Source organism: Chionomys nivalis, chromosome 14 (assembly GCF_950005125.1).
Source record: "Chionomys nivalis chromosome 14, mChiNiv1.1, whole genome shotgun sequence".
NCBI lineage: Eukaryota > Metazoa > Chordata > Mammalia > Rodentia > Cricetidae > Chionomys > Chionomys nivalis.
Genome location: NC_080099.1, coordinates 38,556,754 through 38,583,692, shown reverse-complemented (window position 1 = coordinate 38,583,692; position 26,939 = coordinate 38,556,754). Strand labels below are relative to the sequence as shown.

At 39.1% G+C, this 26,939-nt stretch overlaps 1 protein-coding gene across 1 annotated transcript; it reads left to right on the top strand.

Moving 5' to 3' along the window:
- The first annotated feature begins 6,572 nt into the window (after nucleotides 1-6,572).
- Nucleotides 6,573-25,587, top strand: Myot (myotilin). Its single transcript, XM_057788781.1, has 10 exons — nucleotides 6,573-6,645; nucleotides 9,097-9,627; nucleotides 13,605-13,779; nucleotides 14,587-14,688; nucleotides 16,902-16,951; nucleotides 17,474-17,606; nucleotides 18,439-18,646; nucleotides 21,842-22,007; nucleotides 22,514-22,647; nucleotides 22,806-25,587. Exons 2-10 carry the CDS (start codon nucleotides 9,281-9,283, stop codon nucleotides 22,976-22,978), a joined length of 1,488 nt encoding a protein of 495 aa, XP_057644764.1. The 5' UTR covers nucleotides 6,573-6,645; nucleotides 9,097-9,280; the 3' UTR covers nucleotides 22,979-25,587.
- The last annotated feature ends 1,352 nt before the right edge of the window (nucleotides 25,588-26,939 follow it).

Here is a 26,939-nt window from a genome sequence, read left to right as displayed (position 1 = left end):
ATCAATTTTGTGAGTTATATATATATATATATATATATATCTGCTCTTGATTGATCTTTACACAGCTCATTTAAAAATGTAATGTATAATTAAGAAATATAGATTGATAAGTATCTATAATAGTCAAACTTGTAGTCATGTTAGATAGGTTTTCTATATGTACAGAGATATATTTTAGATGAATAGTTATTCTTCAAACCTTTCAAAGACTACAGAATATGGCACTTAAAATATAGGACTTTTCATAACAATGAGACACATCTGCTCCTGGCAGCACCAATCTATTTCAAGAGGATGATGGGCACCAAAGAGGCTCCTAATAGTGTTGGTTAGCCATTTGGTCAAGAAACTGCTCTTGCTTGAACTGCTGGATGAACTGGACATGCAGAACCCACAGAGAAATGTCTGCTGAACTTGCCTAAAGGTGAGACAATCTTTCGGGGTTCCTGTTTCATGAAAGGGTGTGCTAGATATTCTGCAGGACATGGAAAAATGTGACTGACAAACTACCAATATAGGCTGAACCGTCTTTGAAATTTCCTGCTTTGCGGAAAAGTCTGCTGGATACTATGGCCCTGGATGCTTCAATGATACAGAAGAACTTTGTGTGACTGTCCAGGCAGTGAGATGCCTCTGTGAATTCTAGAGTTTTGGAAGTTGCTTACAATGCACTTCCTGTTTACTTAGGTAATATTGTATCTTTCTGGAGTCTTTGATGAAGCTGAAGAATAGATAGTTATAATTATAGTTTTCATTAGTTATGATAAAAGATAAAGTAGAAATAAATATTGTAACTGTAATTCTTGCTTGATAATTATCTTATTGTATGTAATTTTACTATGTTAAAATTGAAACCTTCCTTTTTATTTAAACAGAAAAGGGGAGGTGATGTGGGATTCCCCTCTGTATGCTGTGAATACAATTGGTTAATGAATAAAGAATCTGCCTTGGCCTGTGATAAAATAGAGTAGAGCTAGGCAGGGAAAACTAAACTGAAAACTGGGAGAAATAAGGGAGAGTTAACAAGACACCATGGAGCTTCCAGAGGAGAAAGACACAAGCTGTCAGTTGGAATCTTGCTGGTAGGCCACAAGCCTCATAGTAAAATAAAAATAATGGAAATGGGTTAAATTAAGATGTAAGTGCTAGCCCATAAGAAGCTAGAGCTAATAGGTCAAGGAGTGATTTAACTAATACAGTTTCTGTGTAGTTATTTCGGGCCTGAGCAGCCAGGAACAAACACGTGACTCTCGTGTGTGTGTGTGTGTGTGTGTGTGTGTGTGTGTGTGTGTGTGTGTTTAAACAGGTCTTGCCTCACTCAAATAATCTTCATGCCTCAATCACTCAAGTGACTTAAATTGCAGGAACATTCCATGGCACTGAGCTAAGTGGAAATTTAGTAACTGTGAAAAGAAAAGTTTATTAATTTAATTATCTAAAATACTTTTAATGGATGTTTCACATATCAACAAAAAGAAATATGAAACAAACTTACTTCTTAGGAGTAAATAAAAAAATAAATTGGAAGCATAACTTTTTAAATATTTTCTTGAATAATTTTCCTGAAAGATAATAACTATGAGAGGGTAACACATATGATCTAAGATCTACCTTATGTGAAACTTTACACGTTTTAAACAGTTCTTCACTTAATCTTGATTTTTCTGATGGTGCTATAATCTCTCTTCTATTCTGTTCTAGTCTATTGTTTCACTCTATTCTACCTTGAGACAAAATCTCATGAAGCCGAGGCTGGCCTCCAATTCATACATAGTTGAACTGCTGATCCTTCTGCCCACTTCCCAAGAGCTATAATTACAGACGTGTAACACCACACTCAGTTTACAGAATTTAACCCAGGGCTTCCACATACTGCTAAAACACTTTACTATAGTCTGCTGAGCCCTAGCCCCTACTATTCTCATTTTCTAACTCAAAAATGCAAAAGCCTTGTTCAAAGTAACAGAATTAGTAAATGCTGAATGAGTATATCCACATCACATTTACTCAGTAACGTCTCTTACACAAAGAATACGCTATTTATTTTTTAAAATGTATTTGGGAATCTTGAGAAATGGGCCAGTGGTTAAGAGAACATACAGTCTTGTAGAAGAATCAAGTTTGCTTCCAAGCACCCATAATAGGCAATTCACAACCACCTGTAACTTCAGCTCCAGGGGAATCTGGTGACTCTGACTTCTACAAGCACCTAAACTTACATGTACATACTTACACGGAGACTTACACACATGTACATGTATAGCATAAGTCCTATACCTAGGGCTCAGAGGACATCACTGAAGACATGGCCTAAGGATTTTAAGAGCCAGAGATTAATGGACCTGGCACTGTATGTGCCTAAAAATGTCCCTGTATATTCTGTAAATCAGTTCTAACTTCCGTTATAATGAGGATATGTAAATCTCCAGAAAGAACCTTCATCTATGTTTCTGGGTTGGTCTCTTGGGCTCAGCTAGTTTCTGAGATCTCCAAGTAGGCAAAGAGTACCTTCCTCTATGAATAAGCATGCTTCATGAAGTCCTGGATTAATGGATGTGTAGGACATAACTGATGCTGATTTTAATAAACAAAAATTTACTTATATTCTATATCCTTGTTTCTCTGCTAGACTTTCTGGGATGATTACCAATACTGGTTTCCAAAGCTTTTCTTCATGGGTATACATTTTAGTGTTTTAAGAATCTCAAAATGATACTATCTTTCTTGAGAAAGTGTCATCCTTAATGATAAAATCGTTTATTGAAAAAAACTACTGGGGCCGGGCGGTGGTGGCACATGCCTTTAATCCTAGCACTTGGAAGGCAGAGGCAGGTGAATCTCTGTGAGTTCGAGGCCAGCCTGGTCTACAAGACCTAGTTCCAGGACAGGCTCCAAAGCCACAGAGAAACCCTGTCTCGAAAAACCAAAAAAAAAAAAAAAAAAACCAAGAAAAAACTACTGGGTAGTCTTGAAAAGCTAATACATTTTTCGATGAGTTTTCCTGTCCTTTCCTCAAAAACATTCAAATCTAGTTGAAGAGTAACGTGACACCCACAGTATAGCCTGTTATGTTTTTCCCCATATTGAGTCTATGAGCAGCTATTTGATTTAAGCTGGTAACCCAGGTATTGTTTACATGCTGTAGTTATTGAAGCTTAGAGCGTAAGCATCCTGTCTAAGGCTGTGCTACAAGTGCGTGGTAGAGTGGATTCTCATTCAGGTCTCCAAAATATGTGGTTAAAAAAAAGGTTAATGTGTCTACAAAGTTGTTGCGCATTAATCAAATTAATGTTGTCATCCTTACTCCTTAAGTACACACTCGGGACCCATAATTACTTCCTACTTGAGAACACAAGATGGAGCTGAATGCCAGAGTTGAGCTCAAGTCACAAGTGTTATATATTCCTTCTCACTATATATCCACCAGAACTTCAATAACCATCGTGACATGTGACCTGGTACTATTTTCTTTACCTCTTACTCTCCTTTCTCCTTTTATCCTCAATGCGACATTTTTTTCTTAGTTGATAGAACAGGAATGAGCTTCATCAGACACTCAGTTCAGTCATTAGAAGGAACTCTCAGAACCATTTTTAGCTTCTTTCCACTTCAAAATCAACTATGCCTATATATGACAAGGGGGGAGGCAAGGGATAGTTACATAGCTATTCTTTCTCTAGGAATGGTAGGACAAGGAATTTCCCTAACCTGTGGCAGGCAAATTTAAGTGAGATACTGAGATGTAAGTACATTTTATGAGGCACAAGGATGATTGTATGGGGAAAGACATATGAAAACCCTTTTTTTTTTGTAGATCAGCTGAAATAAGGTTCACCCCCACCCCCGGCATCTTAATGATTTTGTGGTATAAAAATTCCGATATTTGTGTCAAACAAGCCACCATTCAAGTAGATACGAATGTGAGGAGGCTGAAAACACTCAAAAGAGTAAGCCTTTGGTTAGAGGCAGGAAAACAAGTTCATAATTGGTTATTATTAATAAATAAAGATCCTTAACTCCTGCAGATGGTATCAGAAAGGAAGACTGACTTACTGTCTTAGTCAGGGTTTCTGTTGCTGTCACGAAACACCATGACCAAAAGCAAATTGGGAAATAAAGGGTTTGTTTTGCTTACTCTTCCATATCACAGCTCAGCATTGAAGGCAGTTAGAGCAGGAACTCACACAGGGAGGAACTCAGAAGTAGATGCTGATGCAAGGGTCTTGGAGCAGTATCACTTATTGACTTGCTCCTATGTTTTGCTCAGTCTGATTTATTTTTGCATCCAGGACCACCGCCTAGAAACGGCACTACCACAGTGGTCTGAGCACTGTTCCATCAATCACTAATTTATAAAATACCCCCACATGCTTGCCTACAGACAGATCTTACAGAGGCATTTTCTCAATTAAGGTTCCCTTCTCTCAGATGACTCTAACTTGTGTCGAGTTGGCATAAAACTGGTCTACGTATTTGTCCTTTCTAAATTGTTCCTTGATCCTCTAGTGTAGGATAAATTTTTTTGCCTTAAGTCATAAATGTTATTATATGTATCTCATCTTACAACTACCTAGCCACAAGAACAGGTAAAGCTCAATGAACAGAGGATACATGGGACTAAAATTCTTTCTCAACTATAATACTCAACTATAAGCTACTCTGTCGAAACTAGGTATATAGAGGGTCTTTCCTTGCCATCTTCTGTACTTAGATGGTAAGATATATCTCAGATTTTAACTCTGCGACACCTCAGATCTATTGGCTCCTCTTCCTTGTCCAAATCAATTTTTCCTCAGGCAAAGTCAAATGTCAACCACTGATAAATGCTCCCTTGCAGATCATACTGTTTATTCTGGCTCCTTGTTTTTATGTCTTGATACTGTGGATTGGAAGGGTTTGTCCCTCTTGAAAGAATCTGAGATATCAGAGAGCAGGTGTGCTAAAATATTTTGGGAGAGTCCTAAAATAAGACTTTGTCGGCAACCGCCTACTCATCAAGACTGGCATACTTTTCTACTAAGCAATAACCATGTACTAAGACAGTAGCTACCCAGTTTTCCCTGAATAGCAATACAAGGCACATGGACATGGTCAGTTGTGGAGAAATTTTTTAGGCCATTTCTCACTTTGCTTCAGAAGTGACCTCAGCAATCTTCTCATCCTCTGGAGTAGCTAGCTGGGACTACAGGTACAGAACATCAAGCCTGGCTATGAGGAACAATTTTATATTACTCACATGTGTTCAAACATGTATTTTTAACCCTAATACACATGTTACTTAAAACAAGATTTGAGTGCCCACCTGTGAGGCAGGAGAATTGAAGTCATTGAAAGGCAATAATCCTAGCTGATTGACCTGATCCTCAGGCCACCTACCTCATTTACCAGCTCTATTGATTTGAAATCTGTTTCTTCTGTGGATATTTACATGCATACACAAAAATGGAAACCAAAATAACACAATGGTCTCCATGACAAGAAAGAAAGCAAGCAAGCAAGCAAGCAAGAAAGAAAGAAAGAAAGAAAGAAAGAAAGAAAGAAAGCATTTAAAAAAGAAAGAAAGAAGAGAGGAAGAAAGCAAGAGAGAGAGAAAGAAAAAAGAGAGGAAGAAAGAAAGGAAGGGAGTAAGAAAAAAGGTTGGAAAAAAGAAAGGAAGAGAGAACGAAAGATATGAAGAAAGAGATGAATAAAGGGAGGAAAAAAGAGAAAGAGGAAAGCAAGGAAGGAAGAAAGAGAGGAAGAAAGAAAGAAAGAAAGAAAGAAAGAAAGGAAGGAAGGAAGGAAGGAAGAAAGAAAGAAAGAAAGAAAGAAAGAAAGAAAGAAAGAAAGAAGGAAAGAAAACTCTATGTTCAGTGTAAAATGAGATGGGGCAATAAAGGATTGACAGACTTAATCTTATTTGTTGATTGCTTGGGGGTATTAAAACTCTCAAAATAAAAATGTTAGTTTTTAGAGACATATGCCAGGCAGAGTCAGAAAACTTGCTAAACTAAATGACACTTTCCACTTGCCAGCCTTCGGGTCAGATGTGCCCATGACTCTGCTATCTGGCACCTGCCCTGACCACTCCTCCTTTGGAAATGCACTGTCTGAATCAGACTCCACCCCCATTCTTATTAAGCAAGTGAAAAAAGAGAAGGTTTCAGCTGCAGAGTGACGCAAAGATCAATTTGTAGTCTTCCCCCTGCTGGCCCTCTCACTTGAGAAGAAAAACTCATCCACGATCTTCTCTCCCATTTCTTCCTTGTCTCACCAATGGGGAAGATTCAAAGACCCCACGTCGGCACATGAGCAAATCGGGTTTTCTTCCACTTTCCCTCTTTTCACTATCTTCCCATATAAGCTGGCCAGCTTATAGTCAAAATTCGTGTCTAAAATAAAGAAGCCTGTGAGAGAAGCTCATGTAATCCCACTCCTGAAATATCACCAAGTCATCTGAGATATTGTTTAGATTGTGGACTCTTACTTTGGCATGCCAGCATAGGTAGATGGACAGGAAGCACATCAGATGTCACTGTCTGGCAGCTGATAAAAGTCAGGGTGCTGCAATACTAAGCCCAGAGTCACATTAGCCTGAGGGAAGGAGATGCATCTCCCTTCTCTTCAGTAGTGGGCTGAGCCGAGCTGGCATCCTCTGAGCTCAGGGTAAGTGTCTGCCTTATTTGTGCTATGGTTTGAGTTTTTGTTTGTTTTTCTTCATTTGGATCAGAGGCATAGGTGCAAAGCGGATCTTCGGATTTATAAAGAGAGAGAAAAAGAAAGAAAGCTAGCTGACCGTTACAATATTAAATGGTACTATACAGAATCTTAAAGATAAAGGAGCCTGTTCAGTCCACTGAAACAGGGAGGCTTGTGCAGAAAACACAAGCAAAGAGAATTTGCATCCTTATTCTAAAGCTTACTTTTCCTAGGAAAGATTTGTTTGATCTGGCTGGAATTATGCTCCTGTACTGTGTCCTCAGTCCAGTCTTTTGTGAAAGTCTATGTTATGCTAAAGGGAATTTTTAATGGTTAAGATTAGCAAATATTACCTAATAAATTAAGAATTTCTAAAGAATTTTTATAATATGGAATAGCAGAATACTTTGTTTACAGTTCTTAAAACTGAAATATCATTAATAGGAAAAGAAAAAAAGCACTGTCAGAATAGAAAACTGAACTGTGGAACAATCAAGACAAACAAGAAGTGAAGTTGTCTGGGAAATATATTGTTTCATCAACATTTTGTGAAGGTCTGATAAAATATTGTAGTGACATGAGTAAAATTTTGAAACAGTATATATTTACCTGAGCTTTAAAAATACAATATTATTATCTAAGGAAACTGATACCAACATGCTTAGGACAGTCAACATTCAGAAAATACGTTTTAAAAAAATTGAAAACTCTTGCTGGAAAATATCTCCAATCTATGTCTTAGGCAGTTAGTCACAAGCCTGAATAACTGTCCTGCCCAGGAAGAAAATTAAGAACCAAACTCTAGAGTCATCAAAGAGACCCGCTGCTATAAAACCAGTTGTCTTGAAATAAAACCATTTTATTTCAGGAAACAAAGGTTTCTATTAAACTGCCCCACTCTCTGCATCTTTCTCCCTGATGATTAAAAGGCTTCATGTAGGTCATTTCTACAATGTACTCTGGTTGCTAGTGTTTGGGTTCAGAAATTTGAAATTAGGGAATACATAATTTTGAAGCTTTCTCTCTTCCACAGAGCCTTTTCCTATGCAGTCCCTTGCAGCTTTGCCCCTGCTAGTGATAACTTAACTCTAGCCTGCCTAGCAAATTTCTAGGATGAGGTGACTTGGTCTGGATGAATCCTGAACAGTATTTCCCTCCAGACTGGAATGCAAATGACTACACAGCACCCAGGTTTGACGGGTAAACAATTCGGGAAACTTTACAGCTAAACGTTTGGTTCATCAAAATTTCAGAGTTTTTCTATATTACGTGAAGCAAAGTAATATATTTTAAATTATATCACCTGATATTTTGAATAAAAAACAGTGGGTATCACAGTAACTTTCAGGAACATTTGCTCTGGCCCTTCTTTAACAGAGCAGCTGGAAAAATCAGAGGCAATGATAACCCTCAGGATTGACTTTAACAGCAAAATGAGGAAAAATAGAGATCTGGTATGGGAAGACAGAAAGGCCACTCACTCCAGCAGTGAGAGAGAACATAGCATCTATCATTCCTTTATTGATAGGCTAGTTTCATGACATAGTTTCATGTTTTAGTTCTGTCTATACTTACTGATTGCCATTGAAAATAACAAGAGGAACTAGAATTATTCCAATGCTAGCCTAAATTACATATTAAACAAATAAACTAGATTATTATGAAACCATTGAGGTCAATAATGAGAAAGTATAATTTAAACATAACAAGAAAAATGACATTCGACTTTGCACTTACGGTCTGTAGTAACGGTTAGCCATATAGAGACAAACGAGCACACAGTTAGTCCTTAGTCTCTTTGTCCTTTGGTAGTGTGCTTAATACTGAATCAAGGGCAGAAAAAGAAGCAGTGAGGTATAATAGGAAAAATTAATTCCAAATTGGCCATAACAAATTAAATGTTTATTCTACTTTTTGAAATTGGGAAAAGGCAAATGGGCACTAAAGTAGTGTTAATTGCTGGATCAAAGGGGCACTGATGTACTCTGATGAGAAAGGGGAAGAATTTGTCCTGATGAAGGCTGGCATACATTGACTGCTGTTGATTTTTCAATCTTTACATCTTTGAGGGCTAGGAATCTATAGTGTCTCGATGAGAGTCAATCACGAGGCTCCAGAACTATCTATCACCCGGCATGACAACAAAAGAATTTCTTAACAGAAAATGCTCTGTGAAAAAAATTGTGGTATATAATCTTGAAACCTCTACATAAGCTTTCACCTAGAGACGAGCAAGCCACTGAGTCATTTTTACTTATTCTAAGTAGGAATGTTACCTGGGCAACGACGGAGGTAGAGAGAAAGGATAGAAGGTTGGAAAACTCCACCCTGAGGCAGCCCCTAAAAGCTTTTGCTGATAGTGTCAAGTAAACAATATGGTTTAGACTAATCTTGTAACTCCCCCCACCCCCTTTTCAGAAACAATATTCTTCAAGAAAAACCTGCCGAAGCCAGGAGTACAGTGTTCTCCAGATCTCAGCAAGCAGGGCCACACTAAAGTTGCTTCTGACTTGCTGCAACCTTCTGTATTCCCCTCTCTCAGCCTCACGGTCAGGACTCTACCCGTCGGGGAACAAACCCATCTTGCACATACCAGCTCAGCATGTTTAACTACGAACGTCCAAAACACTTCATCCAGTCCCAAAATCCATGTGGCTCCAGACTGCAGCCTCCAGGACAGGAAGCCCCCAGCTTCCCTAGCCAGACCAAACAGTCCTCCATCGTCATCCAGCCCCGCCAGTGCACGGAGCAGAGGTTTTCTGCCTCGTCCACAGTGAGCTCTCACATCACCGTGTCTTCCTCGGCTTATCCTGCTTCCCAGCAGCTTGCTGGCCCCAGCCCAGCCCAAAAGGTTACTGCCACCTATAACCAATCTCCAGCCAGCTTCCTCAGCTCTATTTTACCATCTCAACCTGATTACAGTAAGATCCCATCTGCTGTGGACTCCAAGTAAGTGAACCTGTGTACACTGCGTGCGCCATGAGCTTTATCCGGGGAGATCTCAGGGTGAGCTGCTGTTATTCTTTAGAGTGCAAATCGGTAGTGTGAGCTTCATTCTCACTGAGCCAGGAAACTGGCAGTAAGAGGTCATCTAAGCCTTCTCCAGTGTCCAGACGGAGCGGGACTCAAATTACCTACTATCGCGCTATCGCACACAAGTATATCCTTATTATTTAGCATCTTCAGAAAGAAAAAAGAGCAGATTTCTAATACACCAGGGAATGGTGAGCTTTCTGCTTAGCTCTAAGCTAAGTTCCTCTCACTGCAAATTTAATTCCTCTGAGGTCTGGCTTGGCTGGGTTGCAGAACACCTGTCTGTTCCTCTGTGTCTAGGATTTCCTCTGTTATGAGCAAAGGCTATTAAGTTTCTTCTCGTAGTCTTCTCTTCCTGCCCTCTTCTCCCTCTAATCCTGACTATCCACTTGGCTAATATAATTTAAAATTAACACTTTTTAAAAGTCTGGAACTCAGTCAGCTGGCCACTTGCATAAAGGATCCTTACTGGCATCAGCAGGGAGGCTGGAACAGAAGAAGGATCGTGGTTTTAAGGTTTGTGTTGGTAGGGGAAGCTGTAACTTGTTGAACTTTGTCAGACGGTCTAAATCCAGGAGCAAATACCTACAGCCTTATGCAAGCATACGCTGTATTTCCATAGTCAGAAACTGTCCTGGAGGAACTCAGCCCGAGGAAGGGACACCATGTGGAGTTGAGCTTTTTTTAAAACATGAACAGAATACTTTGTACTTATTTAAAGTTAGGGCTATCAGTTTTCATATTTCTTGGCTGGCGAGAATATCAGCGATTAAACGAGAGGCATCTCAAACATTGTCTAGTGGACCATGTCTTGTTGGAGTCTTAGTGGAATACTTGCTGGTGTCTCTAGATTTGTTTAATGTTGAACAGAGAAAGAACCTATAAATCAGCATAGAAGTGGAAGGTTTCCCTATCCAAAAATAAACTCATGCAGTTTACTTGTATGAATTATTAAAGTGTTCACCAATAAGATGACTGAGCTAGTTTTTCTAAAAATTATATTATTCATTGAAATTCCAGAAAAGCAGCTAAATTGACCATAGCAGTTCAACTTGTAGTGAAACCTATTTCATACTTTTAAAAATAAAAATTAGGACACTAAAAAACAGGTTAGAATTCTATAGTTATTAAATTGAATTATATATAATGGCTGATGACCAATAGTTCCTGCTTTGGAATATAATATTCTCATAGTTTTGATTTAGTATTTTAAAAGGTCGCCTTCCTCCCCAGCTCCCCACAAAATCCCACTGAATTCACTTCCTACTTCTTTCTTGTTCACAATTATTAATATGATGATTCTCCACATGGCTTCTTGGTATTTCTAAGTTTCTTATACCGGAATTTTAAATATATAACCTACTCTGACTGTAGTATTTCCCTAGTAAAGTCTTTCAATCCTATTCCAATTCTGCTAAGAAAAAATAGTTATCAAACAAACATTCACAGAGCCTCAGCCACATACCTAGCTTTGCGCAAAACTAAAAAGAGGCAAAAATAGAGACTAAGAAAGCAAGCCTAGGAGGTCACCAGACCAGAGATCAAAGGTCCAGCTTTAGCTGTTCCATTTTCAGCAACTGTAGATAACTCTTCTAATCTTGCCATCGCTACTTGATACCCATTCTGAGTCTAGCTCTATGGGGTGGAAAGCCCTGGCCCTTGAACATTTGTGCACAGATCTCTCATTGTTATGAAGGGCTCAGGATTGCTCCATCTTCTAAAGCAATCCCTTGCTTTCTGACCTAAAGACTCTTGAAAACCTTACTTCGCTTCTCAATGATGGGAAGTTCTTAGGCATGGTCTTAGCAGTTGTTCAAACAGCACAGGGAAAAGTGAGTGGCATTCTTTAATTCTAATTACTCCTTCCAAAGAGATTGCCATGAGGCAGTCAGCAAATAGCCTGCTTGGTGATCCAGTTTTCTGAGCTGTATCATATTTAATGATCAGGGTTAGTGGTGAGAAATAAAGACCTATAAAGCAGTGTAAAAGTAATATAAGTTTATACAAAATATTATAAAAATATAATAAAAGTTTATAAGTAAGAACATATACGTCTAGTACATATGCCACCAAATGTGCAGACAGTGAGGTTGTATAGTCAATCAACTAACTAAAGACATCTTGTGGTTCTCAGGCTTAGCTGTCATTAACAGTCCTTTGGGCTTTCTATAAAATATAATGATGAGAACAGAATTGTCTGAGTCTAATTCACTTTACTAAGCACTTGTGGCTCTCAAACAGATGGGACTCTAGAACTGAAAGACATTGTAAGTATTTATCAGTGCAACCTCTACAGGACTATTAAGGGGCTATAATATTCCTTAACTGTGAACAAGAAATTCATCATTGTGAATATATTAATAACTGTGAGCTTCAAGGGAAAAAAAAGGCCACTGCTTTGGCCTAGGAATTTAATCAAGGGAGGGGGCTTCACTATTTACTTCTATTTGATTGATTTGACTATTTACTTTATTGGACAAATCAGACTTTAGTTAGGGATTGATATAGACAACTGGGAAACTCAAATATCTAGATTGTAAAGGGAGAATGGGCACCATGAGTTTCTAAGATAGTATATCTTGGTTCAACTGGCAGTATCTCCCACAGCTGTGCTTTACAGGGGTGGGCATAGAGTAGCAGGGTGACAAGTGATGGCACCTGTTACTCATTCGTCTGTTTACATTTGACCCTTGGGATAGTCACCAGGTCACAGAGTTGCCCCAGTCCACAAAGTGAAGGCTCTTTATTTCCTCTGAATCACAAGTCCTTTTATGAATCTTGATCTCCTTTGGATCTGGATGACTAGGGAACATTTATCATGAGCATCGTAAAGTCTTCCTTAGAGCAGTGGTCAGTTTTCCCCATCAACTAGAATGATACAAGTTTGCCCGCGTAGGGTTCTAATTCAGCAAACTAAATTCAAACAATGTAAAACACTAGGAAAAGTTTGACCCACCAAACAGTTAACCATACAGCAATGAGAGCATTGCTGTCCCTGCTCTCTACCAATGTCAGTATGGAAATTTGAAAGGGCTCGGGATAGCTTAGATAAACATTTAGGCACCGAATATGATATAAGAACTTAAACTCTTCAAATTATTTTCAGATTAGTAATTTTTTTCCAAATCCTATTTTAAAGTTATGTTTCATGTTCTATCTTCCTCTAATTATCCTTTTCTTTCTCTACCAAAAACTAATCAGCTTAGCAATGCAAAAGAAATCATCACTACTTTAAAAGTTATGTTTATATTCTTCATTGTTTTTAATTGAGCTATACATTTTCCCCACTCCCCTTCCTTCCTCCCCTATTTCTGTGCAGTGGTTTGGATCATTTGGGGTATAAAATTAACTGGAATTGGAAATTAATAGGAAAGCCAGAGATCCCATTGAGGAGCAGGTTGCGCTGGTCAATTCAGATGTAAAAGTAAGAGCCATGATTGGCAGTATTTACCAAAATCCCTGGTATAAAGACTTTGACAACATCAATTTCAAACCCTACTGGGATCACATGTTACTAGAAAGAGATGCTTTAAAAAAATCAGCCCTCTTGAGCCCAGGAGAGGCAGCTGAAGCTACTGCCTGATGTCCATCTCTCTCCATCAGACAAGAAATTCAACAATCAGGCTGAAAGAACCTGAAAGCTCCCTGTAACTATCACATTCTTTAGGGAGGATCTTCTAGATGTCCTCTTTATGACTAAATCCCCCCTCCTGCCAAGACAGAAGATAAAGTCAGTAGCTATTCTTATAGCATCCTTCTTGACTGTTATCAGGGTCATTGGTGTTCTTGACAACACTAGAAATTCTAAGTGGTAATCTCAATGTTTCTAAACATGGCTTACAGAATGAATTCAATTCTATCATTTTCATGGTTTTCTTTTTTCTTTTTTAAAGCTATCAACAATCCTCGGTTAACCAACCAGTAAATGCCATGCCATCCCAAACTGCAAATGCTAAGCCCACTCCAAGAACTCCTGACCATGAAATCCAAGGATCAAAAGAAGCGTTGATTCAAGATTTGGAGAGAAAGCTGAAATGCAAGGACACCCTTCTTCATAACGGAAATCAAGTGGGCAAGCTATCTGTTGTTTCATACAGAAGGCCAATTACACTATTAAAGATCTAATTCCAATGAGAAAGTTCTGAGGCTGAGAATATAGCTCACTGGTAGGACACTTACCTGACATCAGGTTGATACCCAGTACCACTACACACGCATACACGTGCACACACACACACACACACACACACACACACACTACTTCTGTCTCTCACAGATCTATGGCCATAGAGGCAGCAAGAAATAGGATTCAGCTTTTTAAAAATGAACATTTGCTTGTTTGAACTCATTATAACTCTAGCATAACGTCCACCATTTGAGTTTCAGTAATAAATGGATGATAAATAGATAATACAATGAAACTTTTGTCTTACACATTATTTTCTCAAAAACTCAATATATTGGCACATTTTTACTCTCCCTGCCCTAGGGTTTTGGAAAAGTAGAGACGGGAGGATCAGTAGTTGAAAGTCAGCTTTGACTAGATGAGTTCAAAGCAAGTCTGTGACCCATAAAATCTTCTCTCAAAAAATAAAATAAAGTAACCATTACCTTCTCACAAAATGTCTGTTTGCCAAGTAACTAATGGAAAATGTTATCAACTCAACTTTTTGTACCTTAACAGCTGTAATTCTTATATAGATCTTAATATACAATTGAATTAGTTGGTCATCTTTGAAGACAAGGCTCCTTAGGAAACATAGAAACCATAATTCAAAACATGGGAGCACAGTTTGAAGTTCTGACTTAAGAGTAATGGTTGTCCGGGTATAGCTATTCACACACCTCTTACTAAATCTCATCACCGCCCTCTAGAGGCTGACCTATGAGGAGAAGATGGCTCGCAGGTTGCTAGGTCCCCAGAATGCTGCTGCTGTTTTTCAAGCTCCAAACAATGATGTCCAGGATTCTTCACAGGTAAATTAAAATGACTGACATGTAACTGTGACCTTTGTTTTTCTTTTTGACATAGGATCTTTGGCCCCAAATCTGGCCAAATCAGTCCTTCTTCCACAGCTTGCTACGTATCTGGGACCACAGAGGCACACAACTCTGGTCAGCTTCAGGCAACTTTTTCTTTGTCGCAATTTTTAAGTTGTTTGATGTTTTCAGCCATGTTTGTGACACATCTACTTGCATCTGCCATGCTCCCGAGTTTAAACACGGCTTTTATTGAACAAACTAATAAGATGACTCTATTGAGGGCAATTAAAATTAAGATTAATAAAAGCTCATTTCCCAGAAAAGGATTAACTTCAGAATAGAGTGAATACGCACAGACTTGCACCTGACCAAATTAATTATAACAGGTAACTCAAAAACACATGCACGGTGGGAAAGACAAACTGAAGGGTGATTACCCTTCAAACTGCCTGCTATAGCCTTTTAAATAGTCTGCAAGGCTGTGAGCAACAGAGATGGAGCTGGGAACTCATTGAGAAAATAGATATGAAATAAGAACGAAGACTTTTGTTTATATTAAAGGCAACTAGACCAACTAGAAAGGATGGATTACAGTCTAATGGGTAAGAAGTAGATCTCGGACACTGAGCAGTTCATTCATTCATTCATTCAGCCACTTTACATGGAGCATCTACTGCACTGAACTCGAGCCACAGCATAGGCAGATAGCCGGAATAGGACAACTCCATGTCTTCTAGTAGAATTACTCAGAAATTTCCTTAATATTTATGACAGTGCTTGAAAGGAAGGTGGCAGTTACCAGCACAAAAAGATAGCAGCAGAAACATAACAAAGGGAGAAAACACAAACCTTATTATTTTATACACCCAAACATTGATCCTAAGTAATAAGAAATGTCCAATTACAGTAACTATAAACAAAAATATATCTCTGCTGTGATACTCTACTTCTGAAAATAACATGGTAAAGACAAAATTTTTTTTTTAAGTCTTATTTTTAGTTGGGCAATGATGATGCATCACCTTTAATCTCAGCACTTGGGAGAGAGGCAGGGAAATCTCTTGGTTCAAGGCCATTCTGCTCTAGTGAGTGAGTTCCAGGACAGCCAGAACTACACTGAGAAGCCCTATCTCGTAAAATAAATAAATAAATAAATAGACAGATAGACAGATAGATAGATAGATAGATAGATAGATAAATGTAAAAATAAAAATTAACAAAACAAAAAACTTATTTTGAACATTTTGAGTTTTATTAGATTATTAGGTTTGATTTTTGTTTATTTTTCCTAAAGAAATAGGATAATTGCTGAATTGGTAAACTGTTTTGACTGTTCTAAAGAAATCTTAGACTAGACAAATTTTTTTTAAATTCTTTTGAAATGCTAAAATGCATTGGCTAAAGAGATTCATTCCAAAATAAATGTTTGTACTCAGATTTTCTGTGTTCCTATTCAAATACTTCAGAGATATTTGGGCTGAGAGTATATTTTCTACTTCTTTTCATTCTTCCACTGTGCCAAGAACAGCAACATTTCTACAAAACAGGCAGGAAGTATATAATCAGTTAATTCAGTTATAATGTTCATCAATTCCTCACTTTATTCTCGAGTAGGAACAATTTTCTGACACTCAATATAAATCATAAAAGGTAAATAAATATTTATTTGGCTGGAGCTAATTCATGTTTCAAGTCTTTTTTTATAGTTTTATCCATATTTCTAATGGTGTCCAACAGGATTTTTTTCCATGAGCTAAAAGGAGAAGTATTTTCCAGTCTACTAAGTGTTTACTGTTGTTTGTGGCACTGATCAGCAGTAGCCTGACACCTGCTGCCCAGTGCCAGCATAAGTGACCTCATATCTATTCCTGCTTTGCTAAAGTACAACCTGCACTGTGTCCCCAAGTCAAACACGCCAGGGGAACACATCACCCTTTATCACAAAACTACTCTCTGAGAAGTAAGCGACCATCAGTGTTGGATTCAGCTGACTTTTATAAATCGCACTCGTGAGACTATCCTGTTAATTCTTTGGAGTTCTTACTAAGGAAATGGTCGGGTCATTTGCTGTGTCTAAAACAGAGCTATACAAAAGCCAATCACAACTGAAGTAGCGCAGACATTCCTCTTAACTACACTTGCATACTTCCGCTTCGTTTGAAAGGACCAACTGCGTGTTAACTTTCTCCTTCTGTTTTCATCTCAAGCAGCACAACCCGGAGCATGCACGGCTGCAGGTTCCCACATCACAAGTAAGGTAATTCGTTTAGTTTGTAAAGAGAGATGTATTTTGATACCTAAAATGTTTTCCACTACAAATATAATATGTAGTATACACAGCCCTCGAGTTTACTATATTCTTCCAAAACACAGTGTGAATTTTCAAATGTCAAGGATGATGCTGGAAACTTGTATGTCCATTATCAGAGCTACCTCAAAGGGTGTTTTTTAAACATTTTGGTCAAATAGTCAGGACCATGCTTCCATATTAAGTAACTTGTTAGAACAAGGGAAGCGCAGTACTATGAGGCACGCATTGATCAACTTAAGGAACTTTTTTAAAAGGAGAGGGATATTCAATATTCAATTTTTACCTGATGTTTCTAAATTGTTATATTTCTGACAGTCATTAAATAAGCCCTTCGTGTGCCTCCATTGTCACCATGCCCAATCAAACCAAAGCAGAGACTCTGGACTCTCTAGCGTGATGGCTAATGGTACTGTGCGAATGGAAAAGCAAGGACATTTCTGCACATTCATTATTAAAATATTGTTGTAGAAGTAGATCATCCTCAAGAGCAGAGGCAAATGACCAGGACGCCATCCAGGAGAAGTTTTACCCACCACGCTTCATCCAAGTGCCAGAAAACATGTCGATTGAAGAAGGACGATTCTGCAGAATGGATTTTAAAGTAAGTGTTTTCAAACATGCTAAGGATGCATTAGCGATGGGTCACCAAGTTTGGGGAATTGTCCCTCTTCCCAAACTTTTGCACAAATTCTGAAGCTGGGCCGACACAAGTTAGATCCTGGTTGTGCCACCTTCCAGCTGCGTAAACTTAGACAAGTTAAATAAACCTGGACAAGTTTATCCTCTCTACATTTTGTTGTTTCTTCTGTGAAATGGGAATAACGAATACTACTTACCTCATAAAGTAGGAAGATAAGCTTAGTAAACAGATGTCCTGGGTACATGCATGCACGCACGCACGCACGCATGCATGCACGCCGGACCGACTTAAGCACCTGTAGTTGTCTATTCATCCCTTCAAGCTATTTTGCTTTCTTCTTCCCTGGATTTTCAGACTATAACAGCACTCTAGCGGAAACTTCATCACATTTTGATTATCCTCATTCTAAGAAGCTTTTCTTGCAAAATATTTTTCCAGATTCCCTATCAATGAGAGTTACTGTTTATGTTGAATGTCTTTATACAAAAACATTTAAATAACTAATGTTTATGGACAAAATTGTGGTGTCCATATACCTTATGGGACATAAAACATAAATTAATGCTCTAGATAAAGTAACCGAAAGGCGTCTTAAAGAGTTTGAGGCTGTATTCGAAGGAATTAGGTGTGGTTTGAAATAGTCTAAAAACAATACAGAATTTCAAGTTTTTAATTTCACAGTAAAAATTTACAGTAAATGTATTTTGAACTCCTACTTTCCACTTTTGATCCCAAACCCAGATAACAAAATTGTTAAAATCATAAATGGAAAACTGCTGTATTTTTTTTGCAGGTGAGTGGACTGCCAGCCCCTGACGTGTCATGGTATCTAAATGGGAGTCCAGTTCAATCAGATGAGTTACACAAAATGATAGTGTCTGAGAAAGGTTTTCACTCGCTCATCTTTGAAGTGGTCAGAGCATCAGATGCAGGGTCATATGCCTGTGTGGCCAGGAACAGAGCCGGAGAAGCCACTTTCACCGTGCAGCTGGACGTCCTAGGTAAGCCTCCAAAGAGATCCTTCATAGACAGCCTGACTGAGAATGAAAGAGTGTTGTAAAAGAAAATATTTCAAAGATAAGTCCAGTGAACTTCAAACTTACAGAATCTAGAGCAATGCCAATTTATACTTAAAACAGCAAAAAGACATTTTAGGAGGAAACAGTAAAATTACAGTGCCAGATCTACCCCCAGTTCTTTTCTAGAAAGGTAATAAGGAGATTCGTAATTTTATTTTAATTACTGGAGGAGGGTGAAGAAGTGGTTTGTTTTACAAATCCCAAGTCACAGTCCATTGAAGGGAACCTGGAAGCAGGAACTGAAGTCAGGAACCTGGAGGCAGGAACTGAAGTCAGGAACCTGGAGGCAGGAACTGAAGCCAAAGCCATGGACAAAGCTCCTGCTTCCCAGGGCTTGTTCAACCTGCTTTTTCTTTGTAAAAACTTTAGTTAAAATATAATTACATCATTTCCTCTTCCCTTTCTTCCTTCCAACTCCTTCTAAATCTCCCTTTCCAGCCCCTCCTGTGCCCCTCCCTTTATACTCCCAAATTTATGGCCTCTTTTTCTATGAGGATTTTATATAAATAGATGATACTGATGGATAGATAAATAGACCAACAGACAGACAGACAGAGAATAGATACCCCTTGGTATTTTATAACTAATTAGGAATCGCATCCCTGGGGAAGACCAGTTCTCCCTCCCTCTCTCAGCAAGCATTAGTTGCCTGTAGCTTTTCATCTAAGAGTGGAGCCTTGTGAGATTTCTCCCTTGCATATTAGCACATCTATTGGTGCCCTCCTTGTTCAGGTCTTGTTGAGGCAACTATGTGTTACCGTGTCATGGGTGAAGGCTTTCTGTCATTTATGGTCTGTGGTCAGACTTATTCCTATGGCTCATACAACCTTTCTGTCCCCCTTTTCTCAAATGTTCCCCGAGCTTTTGGTTCAAGAGTGGTGTTGTAGATGTATCCATTAAGGCTGGGTACCTCCCAGTCAGTTGTTCTCTATACTTTGAACAAACTTGGGGTTTCTGTTGTGGTCTCCACCTACTGTAACGAGAAGCTTCTTTAAAGAGGGGTGAGAATTACATCCCTTAGCTGTGAGTATAGATACGTATTTAGAATGCAGGGAGGCTTTAGCTCTACTGGTCTAGGAGAGCAATAGTAATAAGTTCTCTTTTAATATCCATGACCTCACTACTCCTAGGTAGCTGGCCAGGCTTCCATTGACAGGCATGTTTTCCCTCCTGTTGAGGCAGCTGTAATTCCAGTTACTTGTAAGCTGGTTACTGCCGACATATGGGTGTCAGCACTGCACCCTTAGGTATATCTGGTAATGCTGGTCATTGTTCATCAGAGCTAGGTAGGACTGTTGATTGTTTCATCCTTTTGCTACTTCCCTTTGGTATTATGAAAGCTAGTCCTTAGAAGGAGACTTTCCATCACTTTAATCCTGCTGCTTCCCCTCTCTAACCCCCCACCCTACACATGGCCCTTTTTTCCTTTCCTATGGTTTCTACAGTTACTACAAATCATATGCTCATGTCTTAGAATTTGGATCTAGGAATCACATATGAAAGAGAACATAATATTTTTTTTCTGTGTCTGGGTTATCCCACACAATATATTTTTTAATTTCATCCATTTACCTGCAGATGTCACTATTTTATTTCCCTTCCAGCTGGATACGATTTCATAGTATATAGTTACACATTTTCATCAGTCACTGGTCAACTGAAGGATAATTAGGTTGTTTGCATTTCCCTAGTTATGATGAACAGAGCGACAGTTTGCATGGCTTATCAACAATTGGCAGAGAGAATATTATATAATTTTAGGGGGAGCAAACGAAATGGTATAAGCTTTTGTTGATATAGCTAGAAGAGGATTTCTAGTAGAAACTTTAGCCTGATAATTATTTGCCCTATAGTCGGAAATGTAGCCATCTGACTCAGGCTGATACAAAATTTCCATAGGCTGTCATAATGTAAATCCCCTACTTGAAAAATGAACACTGGCTGTTAATTTTAGCTCTGCCCTATGTTATATTTACTATGAAAATAGTGTCTAACCATAACCAAAAAAAAAAACATATTTCTTAGAAAAGCAGGTTCTGATAAAAACTCTCACCTCACACTGTGCCATCATAGCTCTACAAAAACCCATGTCCAGTTTTGAAATTTTACCATCTAAGGACTTTAAATATATCCTACATAATGCTTTAAGCTATGGTATTGCCTCACAAGAAATATTTAAAGAATCATTGTCAGTTATATAAAAGTCTGATAAGATTAAAAGATAAGCAATGTCCTTGAGCTTATACTCTACTAGATCAATGAAAGACCTTTAGGACTGAGGGACTCAGCCAAAGGGGAGAAAAAAAAGGAGTGAGCAGGGAATAAGACACATATGTGCATGCTCGCCCAGGAATACACGTCCCGCTATTCAGCTTTGGGTAAACCATATTTGTGCCAGTAGCTTCATAAATAATGTCCTATTCCAGCTGAAAGAGAGCTTGGCTGGAACCCATCCAGTCTCTTCCTTTCTCCTTTAGGAAATCCACCTTCATTGTCAGCTCATCACTTCCCATTCCTTCTCCTTGTAGGCGGTTGTGATGGCTGACATCTGCTTGTTATCAATTTACAAAGCATCTTTCCTTTCATATTCACACAGACACATCTTATGAATTTGTTTGATTTTGGTTTTTTGTTTGTTCGTTTGTTTGTTTTGAAGGTGTAGTTAGTGGTAGATGAAACTGAGGCTCAGAGAAACTAACAAATATTTTCCAATTTTACAAGGCTTGAGGAGCCAACAGAGCCTTCATTTTGTGGGGCTGAGGATCAAGGCTACAGCCCTGCACAGGCAGGACAAACACTCGACCGCTAAGTTGCATCCCCAACCAGGATCTGAACTGCAGATGTCTGCTACTTTTCCCATCATGCACGCTGCCTCCCTGTAGACCAAGTGACTTACTTCTTTTAATAAAACATGGTTAAAACTTCAATAGATCATTGCATTCCATTTTAAGAACTCTGAATATAATAAAATGATAATGTATGTTATGGTCTTTTACCTAAAAGTAAAAAGGTTCCCAATCTTAATGTTGCTTTTTAAAGTTTTAATGTCAGCATACAAACTTCATAACATTTTAATTTGGTTAATGTCATCTGTATTGATTTCCTACCAATATCCAGCAAAAGAGCATAAAAGAGCACCAATGTTTATCTACAAACCGCAGAGTAAAAAAGTTTTTGAGGGAGAGTCAGTAAAACTAGAATGCCAGATCTCAGCTATCCCTCCACCGAAGCTCTTCTGGAAAAGAAACAATGAAATGGTCCACTTCAACACTGATCGCATAAGGTGAGACCAGACTCTCCTCATCGGCATATACATTGGTTGGGCGAATCTGGTTATACTTTTTATACATATTATAAATTATGAAATTATGGCCTTGGGTTGTCTATTCTTAAAAATAAATATTTAAGTCAGATTCAAGTAATCCTAAAAATAAGGCATCACAGAGCCTAGAGTTCATCTTTTTTGACAATAAAGAAGCATGGCTACAGGAAATAAATTATATGAAAAGATTAAAAGGAAATTCTTTGGGGGAAGAGAGAGTATGTATATGAGTTTCTAGAGATCCAGCCTAGGGTCTTATGCATGTTAGACAAATACTCTACTACAAAGAGATACCTCTGCTCATAGGTGTGGTATCTAACTTTTGGCATTGATTAGAGTTAGTCTTGGAGTTTTCAACAGCCTTTTATTACTAATTAAGTTCTATAAGGCAGCCATATCACTTAAACTTTACCTGAAAGAAAAGAATTTTAATTCCCGCACCTTAGTTTTTGTTTGTTCCTTTCCAGCCTATATCACGATAATACCGGAAGAGTGACTTTACTGATAAAGGATGTAACCAAGAAGGATGCTGGCTGGTACACAGTGTCCGCAGTCAATGAGGCTGGCGTGACCACGTGTAACACAAGACTTGATGTCACAGGTATGTCACAGAGCAGCTCAGCTTAGCCAGGGAGCTGAGAAACACACGGCTCGACATGGGGGGTTTTTCTCATAATCATTTTCCCATCGTATCTGCCGCTGACTACGAAGTTCAACCACGTATTTTAAACTGCTCTTCTAAATTTCTCTTTGTTTCAGCCCGCCCAAACCAAACGCCCCCAGCTCCCAAGCAGCTGCGTGTTCGACCAACTTTTAGCAAATATTTAGCACTTAATGGGAGAGGTTTGGATGTGAAACAAGCTTTTAACCCAGAAGGAGAGTTTCAGCGCCTAGCGGCTCAATCGGGACTCTACGAAAGTGAAGAACTTTAATAACTTTGCCCACAGTGGAAAACACAACCTCACTATTAGCAATATAGCTGATGACTTTGTAGGAAAAAAAAATCAATGGCTGTATTAACAGCTTATGGCTTTACTTAGGTCGTATAACTAACACGCGTTTAAAATATTATTTATCCTAAAATATTATTTATCCTCTGACTGTGGCGCAGCCTGTCTACACCTCTGACCTGTGAAGCCAACAGTAAACTGAGTTTATGGGTTTATATTGTAAGAGACTGTCTTGAGTTACAGTTTCTTAGAGCTTGAGTCTTGCACTTTTAACAACTATGAGTATGAATCAAAACCTTTTTAAAACTGCTAATACCTGCAGTAAAGTGTATGGGTATTGCTTAACACACACTGTTTTCTCTTGTAGGAATACTAACATGATATAGATTATCTGAGTGTTCCACAATTTCATGTCAAAAGAATAAAATTCAAGTGGTTAAAACAGACTTGTCTCAACTTTACGGAAGTCTGGAATGATATTCACAATCAAACTTCTGGACTTCTGAGGTTTTTGTTTTGGGAGGGGGTTGTTTCTTCTTTCTGTTTTTGTTTTTGTTTTGTTTTTTATCAAGACTGGGTTTCTCTGTGTAACAGCTCTGGCTGTCCTGGAACTCACTCTGTAGACCAGGCTGGCCTTGAACTCACAGAGATTTGCCTGCTTCTGCCTTCCAGAGTGCTGGGATTAAAGGCGTGCGCCACTACCTCCAGGCCAAACGTCTAGATTTTATAAGTGAAAGAACACACAGCAAAACCTGTGAATAACAAAATTCCAAAATACATGTGTCATTCCTGAGAAGAATGTGAAGCTCATGGCGCAGGCAATTCCTTCTGAAAATGCTTCCCATGACTTACACGTCAAAGGCGGCCACAGCAATGCCAACCACAGTCCTCAGTTTGTGACTCTATGCTCACCAGAGTAACCGACAGTTACTTAGAGCCATCACTAAAGGTCATCTAAGTGTTTTGTATAGTGAATGCAAATTTCAAGTCTGGGTGTTTTGCCTCCCATGTTTTCCGAATTGAATAACTTGCTATATTAGACAGCCTAATTTGTGAGCCCCTGAAAGTGCAATCACAGAAAGCTATAACTCCTTTTGTGAAAGTGTCTTAAGCTAGAACAATGGCTTCTTTCTTTGCCTCAAGCCTCTGGCTGTGACCTTGGCATGATCTCTTCTGTTCCTTCAATGAAAGGTAGGGGTTTTGAACCTACTGCTATGTGGCCTAGTTTTGCTTTATGTTTGCACTTAAACATCATTTATCAACATCCCTCTCCACTTCTTTCAGGGCAGTAACAAAAAGGGCTTTATCTTTTGCCTTCAAAACAGCGCAGTGGTGTTCTCTGTAGGCTTCTGTGGAGCGCGCTGGGCAGAATTCTTCTTTAGTTTCTTCTTTTACAGCCATAAAAATACCTCCTGTCCTCCACCCTGGTGGGTTTGAGCTTCCTTAATTCACAGACCATTTTTTCCTTTTCTATAATTTGTTTATGATTCTTCTCATCTTTACACAGCTCCTGGGTAAGACATGGGTCTGGGCTCCCAAGACTATTGTCAATTCCTGTCATATAATCACGGATGATTCTAAGTGTGTTTCTGGACAGGCGCACACATGTGGATGTCAGAGGACAACTTACAGGAGCTGGTTCTCTCCTTCTCCTATGTAGGACCCAGGGATGGAACTCAGGTTGTCAGACTCAGTGGCAAGTGCCTTAACCTGCTTAGCCCTACCTTACTGCCCCAGCAACAACTGAGAAAACCAGAACTTTTGTAAGTTTTTGTTCTCTGCACATGTAACCTTTTGTAGCCTCTTTTTCCCTCTTGGAGGAAATGTTTCAATATGGTAAAAAGTGTTGCCATTCAGAGGAACAAGCTATACACCAGCTTGGAAACCCACCTGAAATGCCAGCACTTGGGAGCCTGAAACAAAGGACCCCTGGAGCAAGCTGGTTAACCGGAGTAGCATTTGGAGACCCTGCCTCGATACAAGGTGGAGAGTGATCAAGCAAGACACCTAACAACAGCCTCTGGCCTCCTTATACACAGAGGTGAACTTGTACCCACACATCTGAACACATGTACACATATAGGTAGCACACACATACATAAGCAAACAATGAATTTTATACATATTTCTGACAATTAAGCTATATACTAATGTGGTAAAAGTCTGAAAAAAGCACTTGAGGATTACATATATAGAATGATTGACCAAGAAATGGAGGAATGAACTCTAATATTTTTAAATGCACATTACAGCATTCTTATAAAGTGGGAAGCATATTTTACAAATGTAAAGCTAAATGCATGCAGTTTTATGAAAATAATCTGAAGTCCCCAGAGCTGCATTCATAGATGAATGCTATTAGTTTTATTGATAGGATGGGACAGGTCTGTCAACAAAGCAATGATCTTTATTATCTAAGAAAACTGGCAGCTGGGAATCACATGCTGGTTTCTCTGGGTATTCTTTGTCCTTGTATCTAAGAAGACCCAGGTCAAGTTTGCATGGCTAGAATTAATCAATCAAATGTTGTACATTGCCAAATGTCATATTTGCAAGTTCCTGTAAAATGTGCGAAATAAATTGAAAGCATCTTCTGTACTTTCAAAGGACTTAAAGTCTAATTCTATAAATGGGCCACTAGGGAAGAACAGTTGGAAAGAACTTGTGTGTTTAAATCACAAGGGCTTGGAAACCTGCAGATTGGGGCAGGCCGTAGCAGCGCTTGGCAAAGCATCTTGAGGTGCTAGGGTTGTAAAATGAGGAGAATGCACTATGCTGTGCCAGCGAAATTTGAAAGCAAGACTTTCTTCATGCTTGAAGCTGAAGAGATAGCTCAACTGTTTCGAGTGCTTGCAGCCATTGCAGCTGACCTGGGTACAGTTCCCAGCACCCACATGGCAGCCCCAAACTGTCTGTAACTCCAGTTTCAGGGGATCTGACGCCCTCTTCTGTTCTCTCCGGGCACTGCATGCACTTGACACATGTCCACACATGCAGGCAAAACAGTCACACTCATAAAGTAAAATAAAAATTTAAAATATTTAAAAGTAAGGTTTTACTCATGCTGCATCATTGTTCCAGTCTGAGAAAGATAAGCTTCTATGAAGCCTCAGCACTGGGTTTTACAGCAACTTAATTTATGAATCTTTTGGCCAATGAACCGAACGAAGGTCCTCACACTAATGTTAATATCCATCAAAACTCTGGGTATAATTGCCTTTCGAGTTTACAATCCGTTTCTTGAAATTTACACTGTAAGGACACACACAGACACGTGAGAAAAATTAAGTGTACAGACACACTCGTGCACACACACAAACATGCACGCACGCGCACGCACACACCTAAAAACAGTTCAAATGATCACTAGCCTGCTCCTGTAGTCTCAAGTGAGGCAGAGCTAGAGAAACAGGTAAAGCAGGAGGTAAAAGCAGGCTTTCTGAGATGGTCGCTTCTCATAAAAGATTCTGTGAGATGAAACTGGCAAGAAGACACAGGGCCAGGTGTCTAGACAGGAAAAAATAGGAAAAGGGGGAGGACCCAGTAGCCCTGTAAAATACCCAGGACATCTGGCCTTAGGGTTTCTCCCTGCTGAATGTATAAACTTACGACTTTTCCTTTCCCTGGGGTTGCTCTGCTTATTTTCCGGATGTCCATTTTGTTTTGTTGTTCCTGCCAAGGAGGGCACCTGGTAATGCCCTGGACAGCCACCGGCTCACTCCTTCCATCCCCTTACATCAACTACTTGACAGGAGGGTAGTTTCAGCCAAGGATTCAGAAACAAGCCTGGGCAGCACGATGAGATCCGATCAGTAAGTACACACTTGTAAACGGCTAGGGGTGTAGCTCAAGGACAAAGCACTTGCCTGGCATGTGTGTGACTCTGAGTTCCATCCTTGCAAACTGCTGACTTTCTGGAACAAGGCTTTACTGTGCGGTCCAG

Bases quoted from the DNA above. Each gene is read 5' to 3' on its own strand.
- Myot (XM_057788781.1), top strand. From the start codon at position 9,281: ATGTTTAACTACGAACGTCCAAAACACTTCATCCAGTCCCAAAATCCA. The intron at 9,628-13,604 runs GTAAGTGAACCT...TCTTTTTTAAAG, and splicing joins CCATCTGCTGTGGACTCCAA to CTATCAACAATCCTCGGTTA. The intron at 17,607-18,438 runs GTAAGTGTTTTC...TTTTTTTTGCAG, and splicing joins TCTGCAGAATGGATTTTAAA to GTGAGTGGACTGCCAGCCCC.